This window comes from Tasmannia lanceolata, unplaced genomic scaffold (assembly GCF_043159265.1).
Source record: "Tasmannia lanceolata isolate RefF3 unplaced genomic scaffold, GAP_Taslan_0.1 ptg000015l, whole genome shotgun sequence".
Lineage (NCBI taxonomy): Eukaryota > Viridiplantae > Streptophyta > Magnoliopsida > Canellales > Winteraceae > Tasmannia > Tasmannia lanceolata.
The window spans coordinates 25,954,119-25,978,522 of NW_027518692.1; the positions used below are offsets into that span (position 1 = coordinate 25,954,119).

At 37.9% G+C, this 24,404-nt stretch overlaps 2 protein-coding genes across 4 annotated transcripts in view; one reads left to right on the forward strand and one right to left on the reverse strand.

The window, feature by feature from the left end:
* LOC143845764 (Insulinase (Peptidase family M16) family protein) overlaps positions 1–12,328 on the forward strand; it is a 45,239-nt gene extending 32,911 nt beyond the window's left edge. Inside the window, exons 18-26 of the mRNA XM_077354179.1 lie at positions 7,587–7,648; positions 8,722–8,826; positions 9,637–9,838; positions 9,930–10,138; positions 11,090–11,214; positions 11,296–11,347; positions 11,425–11,511; positions 11,597–11,719; positions 11,858–12,328. Coding sequence (XP_077210294.1) covers positions 7,587–7,648; positions 8,722–8,826; positions 9,637–9,838; positions 9,930–10,138; positions 11,090–11,214; positions 11,296–11,347; positions 11,425–11,511; positions 11,597–11,719; positions 11,858–12,109 — 1,217 coding nt within the window. The 3' untranslated portion in view covers positions 12,110–12,328. The remainder of the gene's footprint in view (positions 1–7,586; positions 7,649–8,721; positions 8,827–9,636; positions 9,839–9,929; positions 10,139–11,089; positions 11,215–11,295; positions 11,348–11,424; positions 11,512–11,596; positions 11,720–11,857) is intronic.
* Positions 12,329–13,850: 1,522 nt separating this feature from the next.
* On the reverse strand, positions 13,851–24,058 carry LOC143845424 (cycloartenol-C-24-methyltransferase-like). Of its 3 annotated transcripts, none has more exons than XM_077353754.1 (14): positions 23,984–24,058; positions 23,456–23,538; positions 19,230–19,296; positions 18,258–18,331; positions 18,062–18,146; positions 17,893–17,948; positions 16,432–16,486; positions 16,213–16,260; positions 15,973–16,056; positions 15,732–15,848; positions 15,559–15,642; positions 15,082–15,207; positions 14,850–14,947; positions 13,851–14,077 (listed from the first exon to the last, which is right to left on the reverse strand). In XM_077353754.1, the coding sequence occupies exons 1-14, from the start codon at positions 24,041–24,043 to the stop codon at positions 14,017–14,019; spliced, it is 1,098 nt and encodes a 365-aa protein (XP_077209869.1). In that variant the 5' UTR covers positions 24,044–24,058; the 3' UTR covers positions 13,851–14,016. The 3 variants fall into 3 exon arrangements, with proteins under 3 accessions (XP_077209869.1, XP_077209870.1, XP_077209871.1); XM_077353755.1 differs by lacking the exon at positions 23,984–24,058 and adding an exon at positions 23,807–23,960; XM_077353756.1 differs by lacking the exon at positions 23,984–24,058 and adding an exon at positions 23,749–23,782.
* Between the last annotated feature and the right edge of the window lie 346 nt (positions 24,059–24,404).

A 24,404-nucleotide genomic window follows, 5' to 3' on the forward strand; every position in this document is an offset into this window, starting at 1 on the left:
GCAGATAGTAGGTCAACCACTGGGTATTGTACCTTTGTAGGAGGTAACCTGGTGTCGTGGAGAAGCAAGAAGCAAGATGTCATAGCCAAGTCTATTGCAGAAGCATAGTACAAAGCAATGGCACATACAAGTACTGAACTCATTTGGTTGCGCTCACTTCTATCTGAGATTGGTTTTGGTCCATCCTCTCCTTCGCAGTTGTATTGTGATAACAAGGCTGCGATACACATTGCTAGCAATCCAGTTTTCCATGAGCGCGCCAAACACATTGAGGTAGACTTTCATTTTATCTGTCAAAGAATTCAGAAAGGGGAAATAAGGACTGAGTTTACTACTTCAGTGGATTAGTTGGCTGATATGTTTACAAAGTCGTTAAGCAAAGCTAAATTGAGTGATATTTGTAACAAGCTAGGAATGTATGATATATACATTCCAACACCCGGTGGCGGAGATTTCCCACTTTTGATCTCTATCTTCACCAATTATTTTAACTCACGTTTTTTTCCGACGGATCAGTGTACGGAGATTAGCCACAACCTCCGGCGAGCCATCTTTGGCCTTGATTATCGTTCAGAGGGACTAAACTTTGCAGGAAAGTTGATCACACTTACACAATTACACAGCTATTATTGAGAAGGAGATAATGGGGAGAAGCCAATTTCTGACAAGAGAGAGCGTAACCAAATGAGCTCTCCACCTGTGTGTGCCATAGCTCTATATTCTGCCTCTGAACTAGATTTGGAGATAACATCATGTTTCTTACTCCGCCATGACACAAGGTTACCTCCTACAAATGTGCAGTAACTTATGGTAGATCTCCTATAAGTTGAAAACCCTGCCCAATCTGCATTTGTGTAACCTTCAATTTTATGATGTCTATGTTTCTTGAAGAACAACCCTCTAACTGGAGCACTCTAAGTAACGAAGAATCTGAAGAACTGCTGCCCAATGTGAAGTACGAGGCGAACTCATATATTGGTTGACTGCACCAACAACGAAGGAGATATCTGGGCGCGTGACAGTAAGGTAGATAAGTTTACCAACCATCCTCCTGTATCTGCCTGGGTCATCTAACATATCCCCTTCTTCAGGTATTAACCTCACATTTAGATCCATGGGAACGGAAGCCGATTTCACTCCAAGAAAACTTGCCTCCTCAAGTAAATCTAAGACATATTTCCTCTGTGGAATCTTCGCTACAGGAGAAAATGTCTCACAACAAGCGTGCCTTAAAGCACTCAACAGATCCATCGGGCAAATATTTGACCGTATATGCCCAACGACATCCAACAGGGCGTGCACTAGGAGGTAGAGGAACGAGATCCCATGTTTGATTGGCTTGAAGGGCAGCCATCTCAAGGTCCATAGCAGAGCGCCACCCCGGGTGATCAATGCTGCAGCCAAGGACTCTGGCAAAGAAACAGAAGAGAGAGAAGACACAAAACTGCGGAAATGAGGCGTGAGAGCATCATATGAAAGACAGAAGAAATAGGATGAGCTGTAGTGTGAGAACGAGTGCGGGATGCAATAGGAGAGTCGATAGGTACCTCAAACGTGGAAGGAAGGAGCTCCTGATGGGCTGGCGATGGCGCTGCCAGAGATGGATGAGTGGCCTTGTTATGACGCCGCTGATAGGTCTTCTGAACAACTGGAGCTGGGGGCCGAGGAGGTACTGGTAATGGAATAGAGGTCTCGGGAACAGGAGACACGGTAGGTGAAGTTGATAAAGACGAGGAAGAGGGACGGTCCACCGCAGGAAGAACAGGAATCGGTAAAGGTAGATCTGAAGAACGGGAGAGAGGCATCGTATCTGGAGGGCTCTGAAAGAAGAGCTTAGTCTCGAAGAATGTGACATCTGCAGAGACATAGGAACGGCGTAACCGAGGGCTATAACAACGATAACCCTTCTAGGTTCGTGAGTAACCCAGGAAAAGGCATCGTTCAGATCTAGGATCTAATTTATCCAAGCCAGGCCCAAGGTTATGGGCAAAGCAGACACACCCGAATACCCGAGGAGGGAGAGGAAATGGCTCATGATGAGGACGCAAAATGGAGAAATGGGAAGACCCACCTAAAACAGAAGAAGGAAGTCTATTGGCCAGATAGTTAGCAGTCAGAACTGCATCACCCCAATACGACTTGGGAACTCGCATCTGGAATAGAAGAGTGCGAGCTCCATCCAATAATGATCCCATTTTCCTTTCAGCAACACCGTTATGTTGAGATGTGTGAGCACATGGATGGATTCAGGGGGGCAAGGGGGGGCGAATGCCCCCCTAAAAAATATGAATTTTTTTTTCTCATATTAGTTTAAATTCCTAAAACACCCTATGATTTTGCAATGAATGGGGAAGTTGCCCCTTTCAACTTTTTGCTAAATCGTATCTTTGCTTTTTACAAAAACCGATTCATGCCTTTTTTGTTGGCGTGTGATACATCCACTCCTTTTTTACACGGGACAGCCCCATACAGTGTAAAAGAGTAGTCATAAATTCACTAGAGAGGGCTGTTCTAAGTAAAAACAGGGGGCTAATTTATCACTTGCCTTTTTTTGTGCAAAACTGAAAACGTGTTTTACTTAAAAACGAATTCTAATTTATCACTTGCCCTTTTTTTTCAAAACTAAAAACGTGTTTTACTTAAAAACGAATTCTCCCCTTTTTATTTGCGCAAAACCCTTAATTTCGAGAAAGAACTTCGATTAGGGTTTCATTCTCCCATCTTCAATCTCGAGACGATTTTTGGGGTTATTGTTTATTCCATGTTCGGATATTCAACTGCGGAGGTATGTTTATATCCTTCTGTTTCTCAATCTTTCTCTCTTTATCTCTCAACCTTTCCATCCTCGTTTCAATCTTTTTTTAACTATCAGAGTGTGAATAACTTTAAAATTCTCTCTCTCTCTCTCTCTCTCTGATTTTTTAGTAATGAATTGGTTTATTGGATTTAAACTTCTCAAAACATGAAAACTCGCCGAGGAGAGTTGAGCAAACTTTCCTTAGGCTTGAAAAAATAGTTGTAATTGATTTTTTTAATTGAAATCAGTTAAATTTATTGTTTGTGTTATCTTTTACTTTTTAATACTTTATAAAGATTTATTAATTATTATATAACAATCTTTGTTCGCCCCCCCCGGATGCAATTTCCTGAATCCGTCCCTGTGTGACCACATGAAGATTGGTGCAGGATACTACGAGTGGAAAGGAATTCCTCAAAACCATTTGATTTCGAGAAGTATTCCCTAGCATTATCAGTGCGAAGACATTTAAGAGTGCAATTAAATTGATTAGTAACTTCTGAATGAAAAGTTCGAAAAACAGAGAACACTTCTGAACTATCTTTCAATAAATAAAGCCAATACATACGTGAATAATCATCAATAAAAACGACAAAATAACGATGTCCAAACACAGGGTGTCCGCGAGGGACCCGACACATCGGAATGCACTAAATCAAAAGGGTGTGAAGCCCGATTAACAGGCCTAGACTGGAATGACACCCTATGATGTCCCAAGTTCACAGGCCTCGCACGAAAAAGGTTCAACAGAGAAGGAACAATAGATGTTCGTCGTAAGCGATCAAGGTTGGGATGTCCAAGACGGCTGTGCCACGGATATGCGTTCGCTGGAGCTGTGTAAAATCGTACGAGGAGGGCTACAGTCCAGACGGTACAACCCATCAATCTCACGGCCTGAGCCAGTCGTTCTCCCAGTCAAGAGATCCTGAAATAAGCAATAAGAAGGATAAAATGAGACAGAGCAGTTGAGATTTTTAGTAATCTGACTAACTGAGAGCAAACTAAAAGGGGACTTTGGCACACAGAGAACAAAGGATAATGTGAGACCAAGACGAGGAGAAGTATCACCAACACTAGAGATAGGAGTGGAACTCCCATCAGCAAGTGTGATGGACTGATTAACCAGGGGACGAAATGAACTCAGGGAAGAAGAAGTACTTGTCATGTGGTTGGAGGCTCTAGAATCAATGATCCAGGAGTTGGAGCTAGTAAGAAAGGATGCAGGGGAGCTACCTGGCTGAGCAAAAGTCGCAGTCTGTGGGTGGCTGGTAGACCTGAGACGCTGTAACGCATCAAAGTCGGCATGAGACATAAGGACCCCATCACCTTGTGGGCCAGTGCCGGGTGGAACGGAAGCAGAGGAGGTCTCGGAAGCATCCGGTGCAGCAAGATGTGCGGTACGGCCAAAACGAGTCTCAGAGGAAGGACGGAGCTCAGGGTGTAGTACATAGCAAGTCTCCATATAATGGCCGTCACGACGACAATGCGAGCAATATGGGCATGGGCGGCCGTCACGGCTTGTAGGAATATCACGGCCGCCACCACGACCACGGCCACGGCCAAAGGTGCCTCCACCACGTGTAGCACGATCACCTACACCGTAGGCAGCAGTAGCACTAATATCGGCGGAAGGAGCCAAAACAGAGTCACTCAGTACACTGCTGGGCACGTAAGTAAACCTCCTGAAGAGAGGGCATCATGCCAGACCCAAAAATCTGATCTGCTCCACCTATTCTAAGTGGATGAATTTCCGTTGCGGCGACACTCCTCCCTCGACTTACTACAATCAGTTTGTTTCACATTGGCAACAGTTAGATGTTCTTATGCCTCTTACCACTGTTTTGATTGAGGCCGCTCAGCAACATGATCAGATACGAGTCGTTCAGTTCCTTGAAACTTTGGGCCCTGAGTACATGCACCTTCGTCGTTGCCCTTTCCCGGAGAAAGTAGTAGCAGTATGATCCCAAACCTGGCGAGAAGTGGGAAGGTGAATCATGGTCCCGGCAATCTCAGGAGACATACTCTGCCAGAGAAGGGTACGAATAAGGGCATCATCCTATTCCCACTTCTCATAAGTGGGATCAGTAGAAGGAGGGGGGTCACGACGAAGAATAGAGATCTTCCCCCTGGCAATCAGATATGTTTCCACAGCCACTTTCCAACTCATGTAATTGGATCCATCAAGCCGCACTGTGGTTATAGGAGGAAAAAAGCCATCCATCGAAGAAGACGAGGGAATGTAGGATGAAGATGATGGGTGAGTCGAAGAAATAGTAGTCCCAGAGGGCTGTATGCGAGTGGGATCCTCAATGACTGGGCTATCCATAAGTAAATAGGCGAAGGTAGGAAATTGACAGACGAAAAAGTAAATATGCTGGGAGGAAATAAAAAAAGAGAAGTCAATAAAGGAGATGGTGGCTCCTGAGGGAGACTAATGAGAAATAGGGCATGCGAGAAACCCTTGATGTCATGAAGAAGAAACGTGATAGAGAGAAATGAGATAGGAGCCGCAAAGAATAAGAAGAAAGAGAATAGCGTAGTAGTTTAAGCCATGGGAGAAGAGAGGGGACAGAAAGATGACAAATCTAGGTCAAGAAAAAAAGGGGGGGTCAGGGAATTCACAGTTGGTGGGGTGGGGTAGAGGGGAATGGTGTGAGAGTGGGGTTGGGTAGAGGGGAATTTCATGCGGGGGGGATGAGATTTCTAGGGTATAGAAATGGGGGGGGGGGGGGGGGGAGATTTCTATGGCATAGAAATGGGTTTTTTTTCTTTTCTCTTTGGTACTGTAGCGGGTTACCGTAGCAGTATTGTAGCAGGGAATGGAGGGGAAAGGGAAGAAGGGCAGTGGGAGGAGGAGGAGAAGGGAAGGGAAAGGAAGAGGGCGGGGTGGGAGGGATGGAGAAGATGGAGGTTAGGGTTGATGGAGAAGAGAGGATCAGAAACCCTAAGGCTCTGATACCATGTTAGAAGAGATTGAGATGAGGAGAAGTGAGTTAGGGCATCTCCCATCACTTATGTATTTATATAATAAGAGATGTACAAAAGACCAATATGCCCATAGGCATATACACACACCAACAAATTGCATGTGAAATATAGTGTATGCATTATGTATAAAATTTATATAAATTACATGTGAAATGTGGTAGCTACTGAATTATCAGACATGCACGGCGGCGTATGTCAGTATGTGTTTGATGTTGTTAAACCATTACGGATAGTTTTTTTTCTTATGTGATGATTTTGAGTGTATTTGTGCTTATTGTAGCACTTCCTGAAACTTCATCTTAAATGTCCATTTTCATATGTTTTCATTAGTTTTTGTGATTCTAAATGGTTTCCACCAAGATATCCATATGAAACTGAGATTTTTTCATTTTCGTCATGATCTAATACGTACTAAAACCGAAAACTATAACCTTGGCTGCCACCTTGTTCTTTTCATGGTTTTAAATTTCCCCGAAATTTTCCCAAAACGGCCGAAATGTTTTCATTCCCATCCCCAACGAAATGAAATCTACATGAATTCCTTCCACATCATTATTTCCCTGAAATTTCAACCGAAATTCCTTAAATTTGAAAATAATGGTCGGACAACACAAAAATGGTAAGATGTTATGATTTGCATTTCATTTCATTAATGTAGAGAATGATATTTGGTAGGCAATCATTGAATTGCTTAGCAAAGTAACCATAGAATGCATGGGATGTCTGATCGGCATGAGACCAATAATAGCTTATAACTCTATGTAGTACTGACATAGAGTTGGGGTCCTTACAGGGGAGACTGGTCATTATACTTTCTTATACTTCATTAAATTGTACTTTTTTATTGACTTTATTGTTCCAGACATGTGTGACAACACATGTCACTAGGTGTTCGATGTGATTATGCCATTACAGACGAATTTCTTGCTTATGTGATGGTTTCTAAGTATGTATTTGTGCTTAGTCTAGCATTTCCTAAAGTTTCATCATAAAATTTCATCATTTGTATGTTTCCATACGTTTCCGTGATTTCACAAGGTTTCCTCCGAAGCCGAAGTGTTTCTATTTCCATGCTGACCAAAACCAAAATTTAAAACCTTGGTTGTTGTTGAGTGTAGTGGAAAACTGCAAGAACCTCAACCCATCTACAATGCTCCTAGTTGAACATGTACATAGCTGCCAATGACTCTTCAAACCCCTGTTCTCTATAGCAGCCATGCTTCTAAGAGCTGATCAAATAGATCATCAAACAAGAGATGAAGCTTAATAATTCATCCAAAGGTAAAAAAAAAAAAAATGTACCAATGGAATCCCAATTTATTTTATAAAACATCCGCAGTCTTTTTGTTTGATGGGAGTGATGCGACATCCTTGATGATACAAGTTACATAAATTACAGTACTGCCATTAATGAAGTAACACTCTAGAGCTTGTGTATGCACTATATTCAATCCATGCGACTTGTGTATTATTTCTAAAATGTTAGTCTTTCATCAATAACTTTTTTAATTGTATATTTTTAGGGGTCCTGTGATCAGAGTGAGGAAGATTGGAATTCTCCCTACAGTTTTCTTTTTTCGCGTCCCAACGAACTTTGTGTGTTTCATGAGTTTTGCTCTTAGCAAGTTTTACCTTGTATAAATATTTATTTCCAGTGTCTAAAGTAGGTTAACATGTTTCTTGCACGGGCTGATTAGCAGTAAGCTTATTTTTTTAGCATTACTTATATTCATTATTTTCTCATAAACGACTCATATAATCCTTGAAATGAAGAGCTAACGTTATCGTGTCAAACTTTCAGCTTACGATGCTCAAGTTGCTGGTCTTTATTATGGGATAAATACTACTGAAGCCGGATTTCAGGTTATGCATTTTGCTTTTCTTTAAATGCTATATAGATAGATATTATGCATTATGTTATTTAATAAGAACTATGGGAAGGAAGCAAAATAAGATTTACTTTTGATCACTAAATATGATTGTGAATGCAAATGTAAAGAAGTCCAATTTGCATGCATTATATTGAATGCATGGTTTAGACATATGATTTTGCCCCAAAATATAAATAAAGCATCATGCATTTCCAACTTTACGAGGCTGTGCCAGAGAGCCGTGGTGTATCTCGTGTTTAAACAAGAGAACCATGGGTTTTCATTTTTTTTTGGTATAAAAAAACAGCATTTTTGGTCTCCATCTAAATGATATTATATATTTTAGATGCTGTGTTTTCCGAGTAACATTTTGTTTGCCTGAATTTTGAAATCACGTTAAGAATTGTTGCCAGCACTAATTGTAAATTAACTACTTGATTATTTTTAATGGTAAAAAATAACTACTTGATTAGGATCCTATAACTATAAGATAGATTCTTCCACTTAAGGAGGAATACATCTCTCGGTCCACACGTCCACACTCTTGGTATGAGAGCTTGAATGATTAGTGAATCTGCTTCAATGGATTCCTGAATCTTTAGTGAAAGTTTCACATAGAAAATGATAGAAAAAGATGATTTGATTGTTTTCTTGTCATGATATGATTTGTTTTGTATTTTAGTAGCACAATTCCAAAGATAATGTGAACTGCTAACTAATTTATATGAATTTAACTATAAATATAAGAATATTTTTATGAGGAAATGGTTTGTGAGCAGTTGCTTAGATAAGCTTATCTGAGCAGAGCTCACAAACCATAGGGGGCCCACATTTTGGGGGTGATCCTAAGCATTCAATTGGAAGGCCCCATCATGGATGGGGTGTGTACCAAAAATCAGCTTCATTGGATCATCCTAACCCTTCCATTTGTGGAGGGAAAAAATGGGCAGATTTGTGGACAAACAGTATCTGTTTCTGGCATTGTTGATTTATGTGCAAATTTCTACTTGTTATTTGCTTCATTAATTTTGTATGTGTACTAACCTATTGCTTTTCTTCATATAGGTTACTGTGGTTGGCTACAGCCACAAAATGAGTATTCTATTGGAAACAATAATTGGAAAAATTGTGGAATTTGAAGTAAAAGCTGACAGGTTTTCTGTGATCAAGGTAATTAATTGGGCTGTCTTGCTTCTTAGAATGGTTCAAAATTTTGTAGTCGTATTGTTGTCCTTTCCATATGAATCGGAATGAAAGCTTCCAGTAAAGTCAGAGGAAAAGAACTTTAAGCAAAAGATCACCACCCCCGCTTCAGAAAAGAAAAACACTAATGTCTGGTTAACACATATCCTTTATGCGGGTGGGTGGGAGGGATTTGCTAGGGTCCATTGCAAAAGGCATTTCACAGAATATCTGTCGCATGAGAGAGCAGCCACATAGGCTCACTTTTCAACAGATTTTGTCATTATTCATGAGGTGGCTGCTCTATTATACCACATCAAGTCCCTTCATGATCAGGTGGTGCATTGTAGAAAGCTACTTTTGAAGTTGGAGATTTTGTGTGGGTTGTTCTATCAAAGTGGCATAATTATGCTATGGTGTTAGACACCTGATCCATGCAACTTAATAAGCTTGTTGCTATGAATAACCTCATCTATTGGGCTGTTCTATCAAAGTGGCATAATTATGCTATGGTGTTAGACACCTGATCCGTGCAACTTAATAAGCTTGTTGCTTTGAATTACCTCATCTATTTTCTCAAAGGAAAAAAACACTTTGTTCTCAGTTCACTGCATGATAATTTTTCTTTTGCTATTTATTTGAATTGCTATCCTTGATTAGTACCACAATAGATTGATCATAATTCTCACCAACCAGAAAATGGAAGTCATAATCACTGGCTTTGAAGACTTTTTAGTATTTTGCAAATTGAGTTTGTAGAAGTTTTGTAACTGAGATTTTTTAATGTTTATAAATCAGGAAACACTAACAAAGGACTACCAAAATTTCAAGTTTCAACAACCATATCAGCAAGCTATGTACTATTGCTCATTAATACTTGAGGATCACTCATGGCCTTGGAGTGAACAACTTGAAGTTCTTCCTCATCTTGAAGCTGATGATCTTGCAAAATTTTCACCTCGCCTACTCTCGCAGGCTTTCTTAGAGTTTTATGTGGCAGGTTCACAACAATCTGACTGGTTTATATTAATATATTGTGAAATCTAATGATTTGCCTTCATTTTTGTTGTAACGCTAAAATTATTTTCCAGGAAACATAAAACCAGAGGAGGCAGAGTCGATGGTTGAGCACATTGAAGGTGTTTTTATTAATGGGCCCCAACCCACATGCAAGCCTTTATTCCCATCTCAGCATTTGACAAATAGAATTGTTAAACTTGAAAGAGGCATGCATTATTTTTATCCTGTCGAGTGCTTAAATCAGAATGATGATAATTCTGCTCTAGTCCACTATATTCAAGTAAGTTACTCCGTAGATAATTTTTTAAATCTTTCATAACATATCTGGAAGAGAAAATGACTACATCAGGGTTAACCAATTTTTTAGTGTACTTTCAGTCTGTAAGATAATATGATGCCCGATTATGGTATGAATTATAGTCACAAAATTCAGGGTTTAATTGAAAAGTTCCATTAAATTGATGACCTCCATGACACAATTTCAACTTTAAAATCTTGAATATTTCAATAGTGTGCACACATGTCAAATAAAATGTGAAATTGATGAATTAATAATATTTTTTTAATAAATTCTTGAGAAATGCTTTAACTCAACTCAACTCAACTCAACAAAGCCTTTGTCCCAAACTAGTTGGGGTGTGCTAAATGAATCCTTTAGCAAAATTTCATGAAGAAGGAATCTACCCGGCTCTAATCCTGGCTCTAGTTGGGTTCTTCTACCTGGATCATTTTCTTCCATTCTATCCTATCCAAGGTCATGTTCTTTGTTATGTTCCTAGCTATCATGTCTTTCCTCACTGTTTCTACTCAAGTTGTTTTCGATCTGCCCATACCTCTTTTTACTCCATCAATTTGGCACTAGTCGTCTCTTCTCACCGGAGCATCCAAAGGCCAACGTTGTATATGTCCAAACCATCTTAAGTGGTGCTCTCTCATCTTCTCCTCAATTGGTGCCACACCCACGTTTTTACGTCTGTCTTCATTTTTAATTCTATCTAACCTTGTGTGGCCGCACATCCATCTAAGCATTCGCATCTCCGCTACACTCATCTTATGCACATGCTGCTTCTTGGTGGCCCAACATTCTAAGCCGTACAGCATGACTGGCCTCACAGCTGCTTTAAAACCTTAAAAAAAATTAATATATCCTGAGATTTTCCCTTGCCGAGAAATTCCCGAGAACAATATTTGTGACATAGGTGCTGATATATGTTTGTTGAAATCTTTCAAGGTTCATCAAGATGATTTTAGATTGAACGTGAAACTTCAGCTCTTTGCTCTTATTGCAAAGCAACCAGCTTTCCATCAGCTTCGATCAGTTGAGCAACTTGGGTACATTACTGTGCTTATGCAGAGGTGCGCAGAAGTTTCTTTACTCAAATTTATCACATAATGATTTCACCCTTTGTGATAAGTTTCAAAACTGCCCAAATGCAGGAATGATTCAGGAATTCGAGGAGTGCAATTTATTATCCAATCCACAGTAAAGGTACCTAGAATTATGCTTTTCTTTACATATGTTTCAATTCCATTTCTCTAATACAATATTTGGATTGCACTTGACAGGATCCAGCACAACTTGATTTGAGAGTAGAGGCATTTCTTAAGGTGTTTGAAAGTAAACTTTATGAAATGACCCATGAAGAGTACATGGTAATTGCTTTAAATGCTGAAAACCTGAAATCTATCTTTTGTTGCTCTGAAATGTTCTAACTACTAAATTGATTATGGCCCACAGAGCAATGTGAACGCGCTTATTGATATGAAACTCGAGAAGCACAAGAATTTAGGGGAGGAATCTTCATTTTTCTGGCGTGAAATTTCCGATGGTACCCTTAAGTTTGATAGGAGAGAATCTGAGGTATGGATCTTTCTCAGATACATTGATGCAAATGAATATTTTGATTTTCCTTTCAAGAAGGATGATCATGGGAATTATATGTAATTTTGCTTCAATTTTTTATATAAAACTCGTAGCTCATTGACAATAATGGAACAGGTTGCGGCGCTAAGGGAGCTTACTCAACAGGAATTGATAGACTTCTTCAATGACAATATCAAAGTAGGCGCACCTCAAAGAAAGACGCTCAGCCTACAAGTCTATGGGGGGCTACATTCTGCTGAATTCAAAGCAGCGAAATCTGAAATTAACCAACCTCAATCTGTTCAAATCAAGGATATTTTCAGCTTCAGGAATTCACTGCCTCTGTATGGTTCTTTCAGGGGAGGATTTGTTAACATGAAGCTGTGATTTTAAACCATTTAGAGTGGAGTGATTTTGCTCCACAGTTAGTTCTTGTGTTCATTGCATTGTAAAATGAAAGCTCTTAAACAAATATAGGGCTATTTAGACAAACTGAGGATTGCAAGCATATTTGCCATTTTTATTGTTATTTTTCAGGAACATTGTATCCTTTTAACCCTATGTGGGGACTTTATATGATATAAGGCTTGTCTTTCTGTTGAAATACACCCGCCTCCAAAAAGTTCAGTGGGGTCCATTTTCTGGTAGATAAGGTGTGCCCAAAAAATCTTCTCTGATGATCTTAATCCTCCTTCGATTCGTGTAATTTATGTAAGCTCTCTGGGCCATCTATTTTACATCAAATATACTGGAGGATTAGGATTATCTTATGCAGAAAATGATATTTCCACCCCTCTTGTTTGTATTTTTTCAAAAAATGGCTGCATTTCTGCTTCCTTCTGTTCTTATTCCCTGAAAACAAAATCAATTTCAAGAAAGAAGAAACAAAAAGGGTGGAAATTATTCGATGAAATACTAGGGGAGAAGTTGGCCCGCATGATCATGGACTTCAGTGACCCACAGTCCGGGAGTCCCCAGGGGATTTTAAATCCTGCACAACTCACCCCCGAGAATGATTAAGGACTACAAAATCAGGAATTTAGCCATTATTGGAGCCATAAATGAGGGTTGATGGATCAAGGTTTTCTCAGCAGCATCTGACCAAACTAATGGTTGCTGTTAGGATAAACGCATCTGATCACATATGAGGTCGAAGTGGGTTCCAATAAGAGCCACATTCTTCTTCCCAATTAGTTGAGACATACTTGAAGTCCGATTTAAAGAATGACTCAAGTCAAATTTCTTCAATTTAAACTAAAACTCAGAGTGACAAGACTTTTGTTCTAGATTTTGAGAACGAATTGTGACTTGTGAGTCCAAAACTGATTGTTGGATAATTTGAGTCCAATAATCAGTTTTGAACCCACAATCTGTTCTCAAAATCCAAAAAAAGCAGGGCCTAAAGTCCGTTGCAACAAAGATATAGTCCGTCACAAAAGTGAAAAGGGATTCTCTTTTTATTAATCTCAGCTTGCATGGGCTATTGGCTAATTTTGATGCAATGGAGAGTCAACCCAGTGAAGCTCAGACTACGCCGTGAAACTCGAAGTATGTATGGATTAGGCCAAACACTGCATATAGAAACCAAACTGAAATCGATTATTGGAGGGAAGTGATTAATTCGACCCTTTTGATTACTTGGGACACCCGGCGGACATATCACTTCCCTTATTGGACTCAAAATCACGTTTAATTTTGAGTCCAATAATTGGCTTTAATCAGTTGTCATAATATTATAGCTTCAAGGGATTTTGAATCCAATAATTGGTTTTGGACTCACATTCAGTTGTCATAATCTTAAAGCTTCAATGTAAATTGATTTAGGCCCTCTTTGTTTTAGATTTTGAGAAGCGATTATGAGTCCAAAACTGATTATTTGATTCAATGTTATGTTTAATTTTAGGAAATTGACCCCCAATATTATTCGTTAAGTTTTAAAGGCAAAGGAAAACGCTAAAGGGGGTGAATTTATCCTCAAGTAGTGAACCCTTCTCTCAGAAACCATCTAGGGGGGATATCATTTCCCTAATTTTAAGTCCAATAATAAGTTTTGGACTCGCAATCAGTTTTCAAAATCCAAAGCCAACAGGGCCTTAGATAAAAACCCAGACTGGAAAACCAATCAACATAAGACAAATACAGATATTTTTTTTTCGTTGCAGTTTACAAAGCAAACAACACCTGATGAATCAAATACAAGATTTTCATAGCTACAAAGGCCGACTTTGCTTCAAATATAATGGGGGAACCAAGCTTACAAACCTCATGTAGCTTGTACAGCAAGTGAAGTAGCATCAACCCTCCGAATGGGGCTTCCGAGCCAAGAAGAAGTACATGGGTGTGAAGATCTCCTTCCTGGGGAATACATTATGAAATAATTATCAGTCACTAACATTTATCCAGTAGCCCCCCCCCCCCCCCTTTAACAGCCGAAATTTCGGCAGTTTTGATTGGACACATGTGTGGACCACTCACATGACACCAAATGCGTTGTTAATTGTGAGTGGGCCCTGATGCAGAGAGCCAATCAGAGACTATTTGAGGAGTGCTACATACATAGACGCAATGTTTGTATATGCAGCTCAAACATGCAGGCATGTGTTTAATGGAAAACAGTGTGTTTTGAAACAGGAGTTGTGAAAAATGTGGTGGTGTATTTAGGTTGATGTGAGAATTATGGTCAATTAAAACGGGATTTTCAAAACTAAGTACTGTTCCTTGAGTTCATAGATTTTGCCAACGCAGGACAAAAAGGACGTAATCAACTAATAATCAAGAGATTCTGAAGCAAGAGTAGGAGTACACCGCATAACAAGAAGTCTAGTCCACAAGAAGACATGAGGAACAGTCCCACATCTGGGATTGTTCAAGCACAAGGGCCGTGACAGTTACTTCATGGGTTTCCTTCCTACTGGTACTCACCAAAAAGAAAGAAAAGTCCTTGGGAAAGAATTATTTGTCCCTCTGTGATGGTTTACCAAAAGAGCTACAGTTTTTAGGTAGTGCTTACACCTTATTGCTACTGAATACAAATTTTATTTCACTTAAAGATGTGTGTGTGTGTGTATCAATATATGTATATATGTATCGATATCAGCGATGTGGTTGTTTATGTGCACGCACTCACCTCCCGCCTTCAACTAGCCCCTCTGCAGCTTTCTCCAGGAAAGATGAAACTCGCTGACTTCCTTTCGGTGCAAGACCCACAAATTCTAAGACCTGGACCTATAAAAGTAAAAGCCTCAATCAATAGCTGTGTCTAAGATATGTAAAAAGGAAAAATAATGGCACCCTCAAATGCAATTCTTCAAACTTCAAAATAATATCCAGAAAGAGAGGAGCATAGGAATCTCAAGTACCATGTTTCTTGTGAACCAACGTCCAACAGTTGTCAAACGGAAGCTAGTCAGAGAGAAGTTACTTGAATCCAAAGGCTGATACCAAGGTACAGGTGAACCCACGGCGAGATCCTTCTCCAATACAACCTTAAAAAATAGTAGGAAAAAGCAATTAGTGGAAACACCAAAGAAAGTACATTGCTTGACCAAATCCAGCTATCTTTCATCACATCTTTGGATGCCACGAAAATTGGTTTAACTTAGTCTTATTTGCAAATGGGACATTAAGACCTCGTTGGATACTACCAAAATTGGTCTTATTTAGTCTTATTTGCAAATAGGACATTAAGCCCTCTTTGGAAGCAATTAACTATATCATTTCTAAAACCATTATAACGATTAGTTGAAAATCATCATTTTTGACTACAAAACCATTTGCTTATAAGATTATATGAAAATAATTTTCTGAGGTATCCAAAGAGGCCATAGGCTTCTTACCTCAAACCCAGCAAGCTTCAAAGCTTCAAGGCACTGTCTTGTCGTTCTTATGTCCGGAAGGCCATCACCAAGCTCAATTTCTGCCTGTTTCCATGGAAAGTTCATGTTACTCACACTGAGAGAGAGAGAGAGAGAGAGAGAGAGAGAGATGTTATCATGTTCTAGGCTATGACCTTGATTTTCTGGTGGCCTTCGTTCTGAGGATCAAAAGAATCGGTCATACACCATTCATATGCAGCAAAACACTGACCAGGCTTTAACACTCTATAAATCTCTTTGTAGCATCCAAGCTGTTTCAACCATAAAATAAAGATCACATGGAAGTTCTAAAACATATATAGGATTTGTAAACTAAACCATTATCTGGAGGTATTGCCAAGTAATAACTAAAGTGCCAAAATCTAAATCACAAACCGCATCTGGGGCATGGCAAGTAGCTTCTATTGCATATATTGCGTCAAAAGTGTTATCAGAAATTGGCATTTTCATGAAGTCAGCCTACCATGGAGGAAAAAAGAGGGGTACATCAAGGAGTTGACTAGTTATGAAATAAGATATATTTTATAAAAGACTAATGACTAAAACAAACATTAACACAGTAGAAAGAATTTACTTAGTGTACAGAAAAAACAAATAGAAAAGAAGAAAACTTACCTTCAGAAAGTTGCAGGACTTCTCCAAACCTGCTAAGCGGTTGAGTTCCTATCGTGCAAAATTTGTCAGTGCAAATTCTATAAAAATTAAATAGGACATTAATATTTTTAATGGTTCAGAAAATGGAAAACAGGAACCCAATAAAAAAAGAACCGAAGTTGTGCGAAGAAACTCGTGTCTTAGTATGCATTTCCTCACACAAAGAAATAAAACACTTACTGTTCCTCTTGATATCTGGTATTCATTATTGTTCAATCCCGTAATGGATGTTGAGCTGCAATCAAACCATACAAAAAGCCATTAACCAGTTGTCTGCGGAAAATATATTGCAATAATAAGCAACCGGATTATATAATTGATTTTACCTTTAAAATTTTTGCCAAAAGCTGCATTTGAATGGGAACAACATTTTCCCTTTTAGATCCTGTTTAGATTGTAGGAATTTACTGGAAAAGTTTGGAAAGGAAAAATATTTCTAAAAGTTCTTTTTTTTTAAATACAAAAAAAGATAACTTGAACCAACCCTATACAATTTTTACTTCGGGGGGGGGGGGGGGGGGAGCCTTCAACCTATCATAATATTCCTCTAAATTAACCTTAATCATATCATATTGCTCTAAATTGTGGAAAGAAAAAAATCAATAAAAAATTTCCGTCAGAAATATTTTTCTTGCAATCCAAACAGGGTAGTTCAAAATTATAAATTACATGATTTCCTTTATTTCGGTTTTCATGAATAAGTTGAGATTGTATTGGAAATGGGATTGATTTGAAATAGTCTTCTTTTCCAGGAGATTTCTGAAGCCGATGAACTAAAATAAAAACATTCTCTGATCAATCATTTTAACCAATGTACTGATATGTAACACCTGATGATATTTGATGCAAGAAAATGAGAATATCAAAGAGAAACATCTTCAGGAGTAACACATTATCTGATGAATGGATAATAATGAATAGGTCTTCTTCATTCATAACATAATCCTTGTAACTGTTTATGCTCAAAATGCCAAATTGATGGTAATTTTATATCTGCTGGACAGTTAAGGTAAATGAAGTACACAGGAACAAAAAAGACGTGCTTGAAAAGAAATTTAGCCTTACTAAGCTCTTTTGGAGGGAAACTAAAAGGTGCACTAGATGGCCCTTTCGATATAACGGCTAGATGGCCCTTTCGATATAACGGCTAAGGTTAAGAGGTTGTGCTGTGAAACGTAAGAAGCAAGCATAATGAAGTTACACTTCTTATTAAAGCATGAAGTTTAGTTTTGGTAAGAGCATGTAACACGGCGAACAAGATCTCAAAATTAGTTTTAAGATGGAGCAAATTGTCTCTGATTCTCGAAAGACCCAGGGGTTGGACAGTCTTCCACCAAGCAGTTACCATTTGCATTAATCAATTACTTGCAATTGAATTTTGGTGAGTTATTGGGATCAGGTCTTCTTGGATTGGAATGTAATTCAGTAGCACACCAGTTTTATTAATTATTGTAATTAATCGTATGATTTTTAAAACTCCATACATAACCATGAAAACAAGTTGAAACTTGAAAGCATGGTTTTAACCTGATAGTGACTACTATTGTGTGTAAGAATGCCCCCATCAATTTTTTTTCATAATCAACAGAAGTTTTGCAGTTTGAGGATAAGAAGAACTAGTTGTGAGAAGTGAGAACTCACCTAAATCTAGCAATTTCTCGTAGTGGTCCACCGATCCCACATCCAACATCCAACACCTACAGTGAAAAGCCAGAAACTCAACGTTACCAGTTTGAACAGAATCAAAACTGAACTTAAATTTTATCGCTGTCATTTTGTGCTTCATAAAGCAAGGGATGCCTGGTAAAACCTTCATTCCGTGTTTCACACTTAGTTGTAAAGCAAGAAAGTGCTCATGCCGCTTGATGCTTTCTCGAAGTGACTCCCCTTTCCATCTGCAAGATTAAAATAAACTCTTGTTAATTCATCTACATTTGTGTGATTGCAAAGATGTTCTGCAGGTTAGCATAAAATGCATATACAAGTTTCAATTAGGTAATGGTTACCTGGGTGCAAAATGAAAAGACTCTCCCCAGCCGAATTCATAGAAGCTGGTCACAAGATCATAGTATTTATTTACCTGAGAACCACATTAGATAGATATTGCTAATTAGAATATACTTTGTTAGAATAATATGTCAAAATAAGTAAACTGTTTAAATGTCAAATAAGAAGTATGTCCCACGCCACTTAAATCCTCAAAGTCAAGATGTCCCATATGCTCATCCATTGTCTAGGAAACTTAATAACATATTCATTCCACAAAGCCAATGCATGCATGTTTTACATTATTATAAGCCTAGAAACATAAAAAAGCTAAAGTAATATCATTTTGAGGATTGCTGGGACGTGAAGCTCTTTGTTCAGGTCTTTATCTATATGCAGAACATCAAGAGTGATCATACCCAAATTAAGTTTCCGCGCAACATTCATGCGTGTAGACAACATTTACTTGCTATTTGAACTTCTTGAGTGAAGAGACATGACATGACATTTTGATTGATCTCGTTAAATTAGTCAGCAGATAATGATTGGCAATCCGTACATCTATCCACAACCAGAACTTGATAGTTTCTTGTTACATCAAACGTCTAGGATGCAATCATTCAGGATGAGAATATAATCAGTGTAAAAACTGAATGGACAATTAAGCTTAGGTAACAACTGAACTCAGATGGAAAGAAAACCAGCTCTATTTGGCATGAACGGAATGAAATCAGTATCATGATGTCACATTTGGGCAGATTTGCATAGACCAAAGATTGCAATAGACTTCCTCTCTTAATTCTGCATCAAATGCACTTCACACTAAGAATGTTTTCCTAAAATAAGCTTCCATAAGAACATGCCAACTATCAGATAGTTGAAGTAAAATAAAATAAATTTACCCATATGTGTCTAAGAGGAGAAGCCATATATGGAAGTCAGGTGTAATAAAAACTCAGAAAAAGAAAACTATAATATTAAAAATTGCATACCATGTCCGCGTAGTTAGCTTTTCTGGCTTCTTCTTCCCCTCCAAAACAGACATGATACTTCTCATACCTATATTATTTTACAAAAAAATCTCATTACCAAAATCAACAACATAATGTTGAATGATAACCAGCACACAAATATAAACATCTCCACAAAATTGTTGACTTGTTGATTATCACCATGCTATTGTCACCAAATTTTGTAAGTAATAATAAATTCACATTTTATTCATGAACCTTTTGTAGGAAATTTTTTGACAAAAAATTAATGAATAATTAAGAAATTCATAAAAAATTTCAATAATTCTGAATTTTCAATTTAATTGCAAGTTTGTGAATAATTCACATATAGTCCAAATATATTGAGAGAATTTGAGAAAAAAAACTTATAAAGGTGAACAAGGACAGCTGTAACTATGATCCCTATAATGTAAAGGATTTACTTAACCGACAAGCTAAAAAATCACTCGAGTTAATAAATACAATTCAATATATGTATATGTTAACTTACCAACTTCTCCAAAAGCTTAAGCTGTTGGAGAAAGGCGTTATTTATCATTTATACTTTAACAGGTGACACCTTAGGAACTCTATTCTCATATATAAACACATGTGCTTTAATTTGAAAGCACGCGAATCTTTACAAAGTTTTCCTGATCTTTTCCCACTTCTTTTGAACTTTTCCGAACATTTCTGTCGCGAAATTATTCCTGAATCCAAACTTGCTGACTACGATCATTACAATGATCATGAAAGCAACATTTAAAATACTAAAAATCATCATACTTTGCACGATCAGTTCCAATATAATTTGGGCATGAGTATGCAACTAGACTCTCGACTTAGAAACAAAACATGTGGGTAATTGCATATTTTTTTTATATGATATGTGGACACAGATACATGAGTCGAGTGTTGACATGGATACAAAGTATCTTAAAATTCTAGAAACGGGGGCACATACATACATATAAGATTCGTATTACTAATCATAATTTGCAGCAAGGTAAATATGGCATTCATTTAAGTCTAAAACAAGGATGAGATAGTCAAATAATAATGCATTCATCAATTTAATCTAGTTCTCTTCAATCTCCAACATGAGCAAGAAAGTGAGAACAATAGAGTACAATGAATATAATAATGGAGGAAGAGTTTGTTTAGGGTTTTAGGTTTAGAGGAGGGGATGATAGCAAACATTAGTTAAAGAATAGTGAATAATAAAATAAGAGTTAATAATAAAAGAGGTAAACACAATACTCGATAATAAAACAGTAAGTCACATTTGACACGGAAGAATAATGTGTCAATATGCCCCCATTAAGGGTGGCACTTCTAGCAGTACTTTTGCAAGTGTCGAAAGGAGTGTCGATACGTGTCAACACAAACGTCAGTGTTGACACGCATGTTAACAGTAAATTCAAATTGTCGGCTATATCATAGTAACAAGAAGATAACTAGATGCGGTAGTTTACATCACTAGGAAGCATTAACATATCAAAATTTGCACTCATCTATTCATGTGGCATCACTACACTGATTTGGTATAGAAGATATTTACATGCCTCAAGTGACAGAGATAGCCGATTGTGAATACCTCTACAAAGGCATCATTGCAATGGATCATTCACAATGCAAGTTAAGGTAAAATATGAGAATGTAATAGCATGCAAAGGAAGTGTTAGATCGCTATTTTCCAGCTCTTACCCACCATCATGCCTTGAACAGTTGAAGCAAAGATCATGCAATGAATTAATTCACTTCGGTAGCCTGAAAGGAATATTTGCTCAGCCTGAAGGCTACCTGAACATTAAGAGGGAAACCAACATAAAAAGGCATTGATGGGTGATTGTATTGAACATTATACAAAGGTCCCAGGATTTTTAAGTCAAGTTCCTCCACTTTCAGATCTTGAGCAGGGTACAGTCAATAAATACAATCCCAATAGGCACACTATGCTTCCATCTTGATTTGCTAAATGAGTATGAAATGGGAAGATATTCAGGATAAAAGCTCCAAGATGTTCATTTGTGATTTCTTTGAGGAGACTAAGAGACTGATGGTTCACTTCAGATGCTGAGATGGAGTGAATTAGGACTGGGTTGGGCAAAGCATCAGCAAGCTCTTCAAAACCAAGACATACTTTCAAGAATTGCATCTTAAGGATTTTTCTAGGCAACCCTTTCACTCTATAGGACAGTCCAGGGATCCAGGGAGAACTCCTGTCGATGAAACTTAGCACCCAACCATCTCGAGGATGACAGCATTTAAGCAGCTCATGCAAAATAAGGAATTTTGATCAAAGAGTATATGATGCATAAAGGGTTTCACAAGCAAAGAAGAAACATCAATTGTCATAGTTTGAACTTAACCCTGTATATTTTTTGGTTTCACTCCTAGTCCCATAGCCATGTATTTCGATAAGTAGCTCAACTCAACCTCTGATGCTATTCATGCTGTACTTCAGTCACAGAATCTATATCTATTTCTTGACACAGCTGAAGCAGCAAATTGTAGGATCACAATATTAACTTAGAAGCTACAAAGAGGTCCAGATCGCCTTCCTGCTTTGCAATCCTGACAGCAATCAATCCCAGTCTACATCAATAAACCTCTTGGTTCAATTTTCAATCTTTTCTTGTACTTCTCTAAATCTAAAATTACTCTGCCAAATCCAGTGGTTATAACTGCTGAAATTTCAAAGACACTCGAACTTTTGAAACAACTGTTTTCTTGAACTTATTTCACATCAGTACGCCTACATTCTTCAGAAAGTACAGCTTAGCCATGCTTTCAATAATGATGATAATGTGTTGTTGATAGAATCGACATCCATTTCTTGACAGCATCTTTAGCAGAAAATCGTAGAAATCCTCTGATTGAATTAACAGCTGCACAGATCAAAACAATTTGCCTTGTTTCAATCCATATGTTGTTCCAAGTTTCAACCTTTTCTTGTAATTTCTACAGATCTAAAATTCTCTGCCAAGCTTGAATGTCTAAGATTGCCAAAATTGTACTGAAACTTTTGGAACATAGAGATCTATTGCTTGAACGCATCATAGAATGACATTCTTACATTCTTCATAAATGTATGGTGATATGTACTCTTCCACAAACTATCTTGGATCTTCATTTTTCACTGAAGCATAGAGATTTATAACTCACTATGATGATGGGTATGGACAAGGGTGTAGGAATCTGACATTGGCATCGAGTGTTGGATTTGTCTAACTTGAAGAAAAAAAAGGGATTCGTTGATTCCACTAAATTTGATTCTTTAACATGATAATGCAGTCGTGTGTTGGGAATTTTGGTAGGTTAAGTAAATATAATGTTTTATTTCAATATTAAAAACTTACTATTAGGATAGATAAAACTCAAAACATGTGACAAAGGTAAATTTTGTATTTAGAAAAAAAAAAAAGATTAAAAGAGATCTAGAAGCGTTGCAGTGAATCCTAAAGTATTGGAATCCGACACGTTGGACACGACTATTTCGACAATACAGAAGAATCCATGTAACATAGATTACTTAACTCATCTCAGATCGATATGCTTATCCTCTTTAGAAAACTACATCCAAATGTATTCTTCCATAAATTATCGAGGATCTTCAGTTTTCACCAATGTCGCATATTTTTCTTATAATTAAGGTTTCACTGGTCCCATCTATATATTGAAGAAGCACAAAAAATGCAGAATCAACTGATTGGCTTTAACAGCAACTAAGGTCAAAACCATTTTCCCTTAGTCATTTTAATCCTCACTGTTTCAAGTTTCAACTTAGTCCATTAAATCCTGACTGTTTCAAGTTTCAACCCTTACTTGCAGTGTCTCCAGATCTAAAAATCTCTGTCAATCTTGAAGGTTAAAATTAATATCAGATTGATAGGCTTAAATTCCTCTGAAATCAACATCCATGTACATTCTTCCATTAATTGCAAGGGATCTTCAGTTTTCCATCTTAAGATTATATTACTCTTATACTTATAGATGATATTCTAGGAAAATGAAACTAACACAAGTTGAAACATTGAATGAAAAAAAAAAAAAAAAACAGATCTACAAGTCATTTTCTAAGAGCAATGACGAGATCAGTCAGTCGATTCAGGAAAAGCAGAAAAAAAGAAGTAAAGCAGCACTTCATTCATAGTTCACATTCAAGTACTCATAAATACATTCATTTGTATTTAAAGGAAGGAAAATAAGGAATCTAAACGTACTGATCAACGGCTGAGAGAACTTCCTTCTTATCGATCTTTCCTCCGAGACCAGATGCTAGATCCATAGCTCCAGGTTTCGACATCTGCACATTCCAAATCAAAAATCATCAAGATCATCATTTTGTTCACGATCTTCTCAACAAAAATCACATTCCAAATCCAAAAATCATCAAAATAGTTGCTTTTTCACGATTTTCTCAACAAAAATACTAATTTATCTCTAAGAAGAGAACAAAAACAGATCATCAAACAGAAACCGAGCGGAAAAATGAAAATTAAATATAAAACCTAACTGTTCTGCCTCATCCACAAGATCAGAGAGAGAGAGAGAGAGAGTGAAAGAAAACTTACATTGTAAGATTCGCAAAAACCTAAGCTGGTTTTGGAGGAAAAGAAAGGAGAGAGGAAAGAAAAAGAAAAACTGAATACAGACAATGTAATGTGGCGTATGCGAAATGATAAAAGCAGTTTCAGCAGTTAATTTATCTATATATAGTGGGACTGAGAAGAGAATAATAGCAACGAGACCCGTTCTTTCGTTTTCTTCTCTCGAGAAGAGATACGAGCAGGTACAAGCCACGTCAGCATCGGCGATGTGTCGCGTATTGCTGAGTTGGCACATTCAACGGTCCTCACTAGTTTTCGGATCAGTAGGTGGGAGGCTGGGGGGAATCTAAAATAGACAGACGGTGTGAATTACGTTACATTGTTTTCTCAGCCATTAAGAGCAGATTTATTGGTGTGGGCCCCGGTCCTATGTTCTCAGCCATTATTTAAGACGAGATATGTTGGTGTGGGACCGGGTCCTATGTTGCCATCAGGGAGTCGAGGCTTCCGTGGGACCCCTAGTGTGGACGTACATGTCTGATTGTCTGGCCTGTGACAATATGCTAAGGTTAAGAATTGAAGGCAGGTCAATTCTACCGTGCGCTGGTGCGTACATATGCAC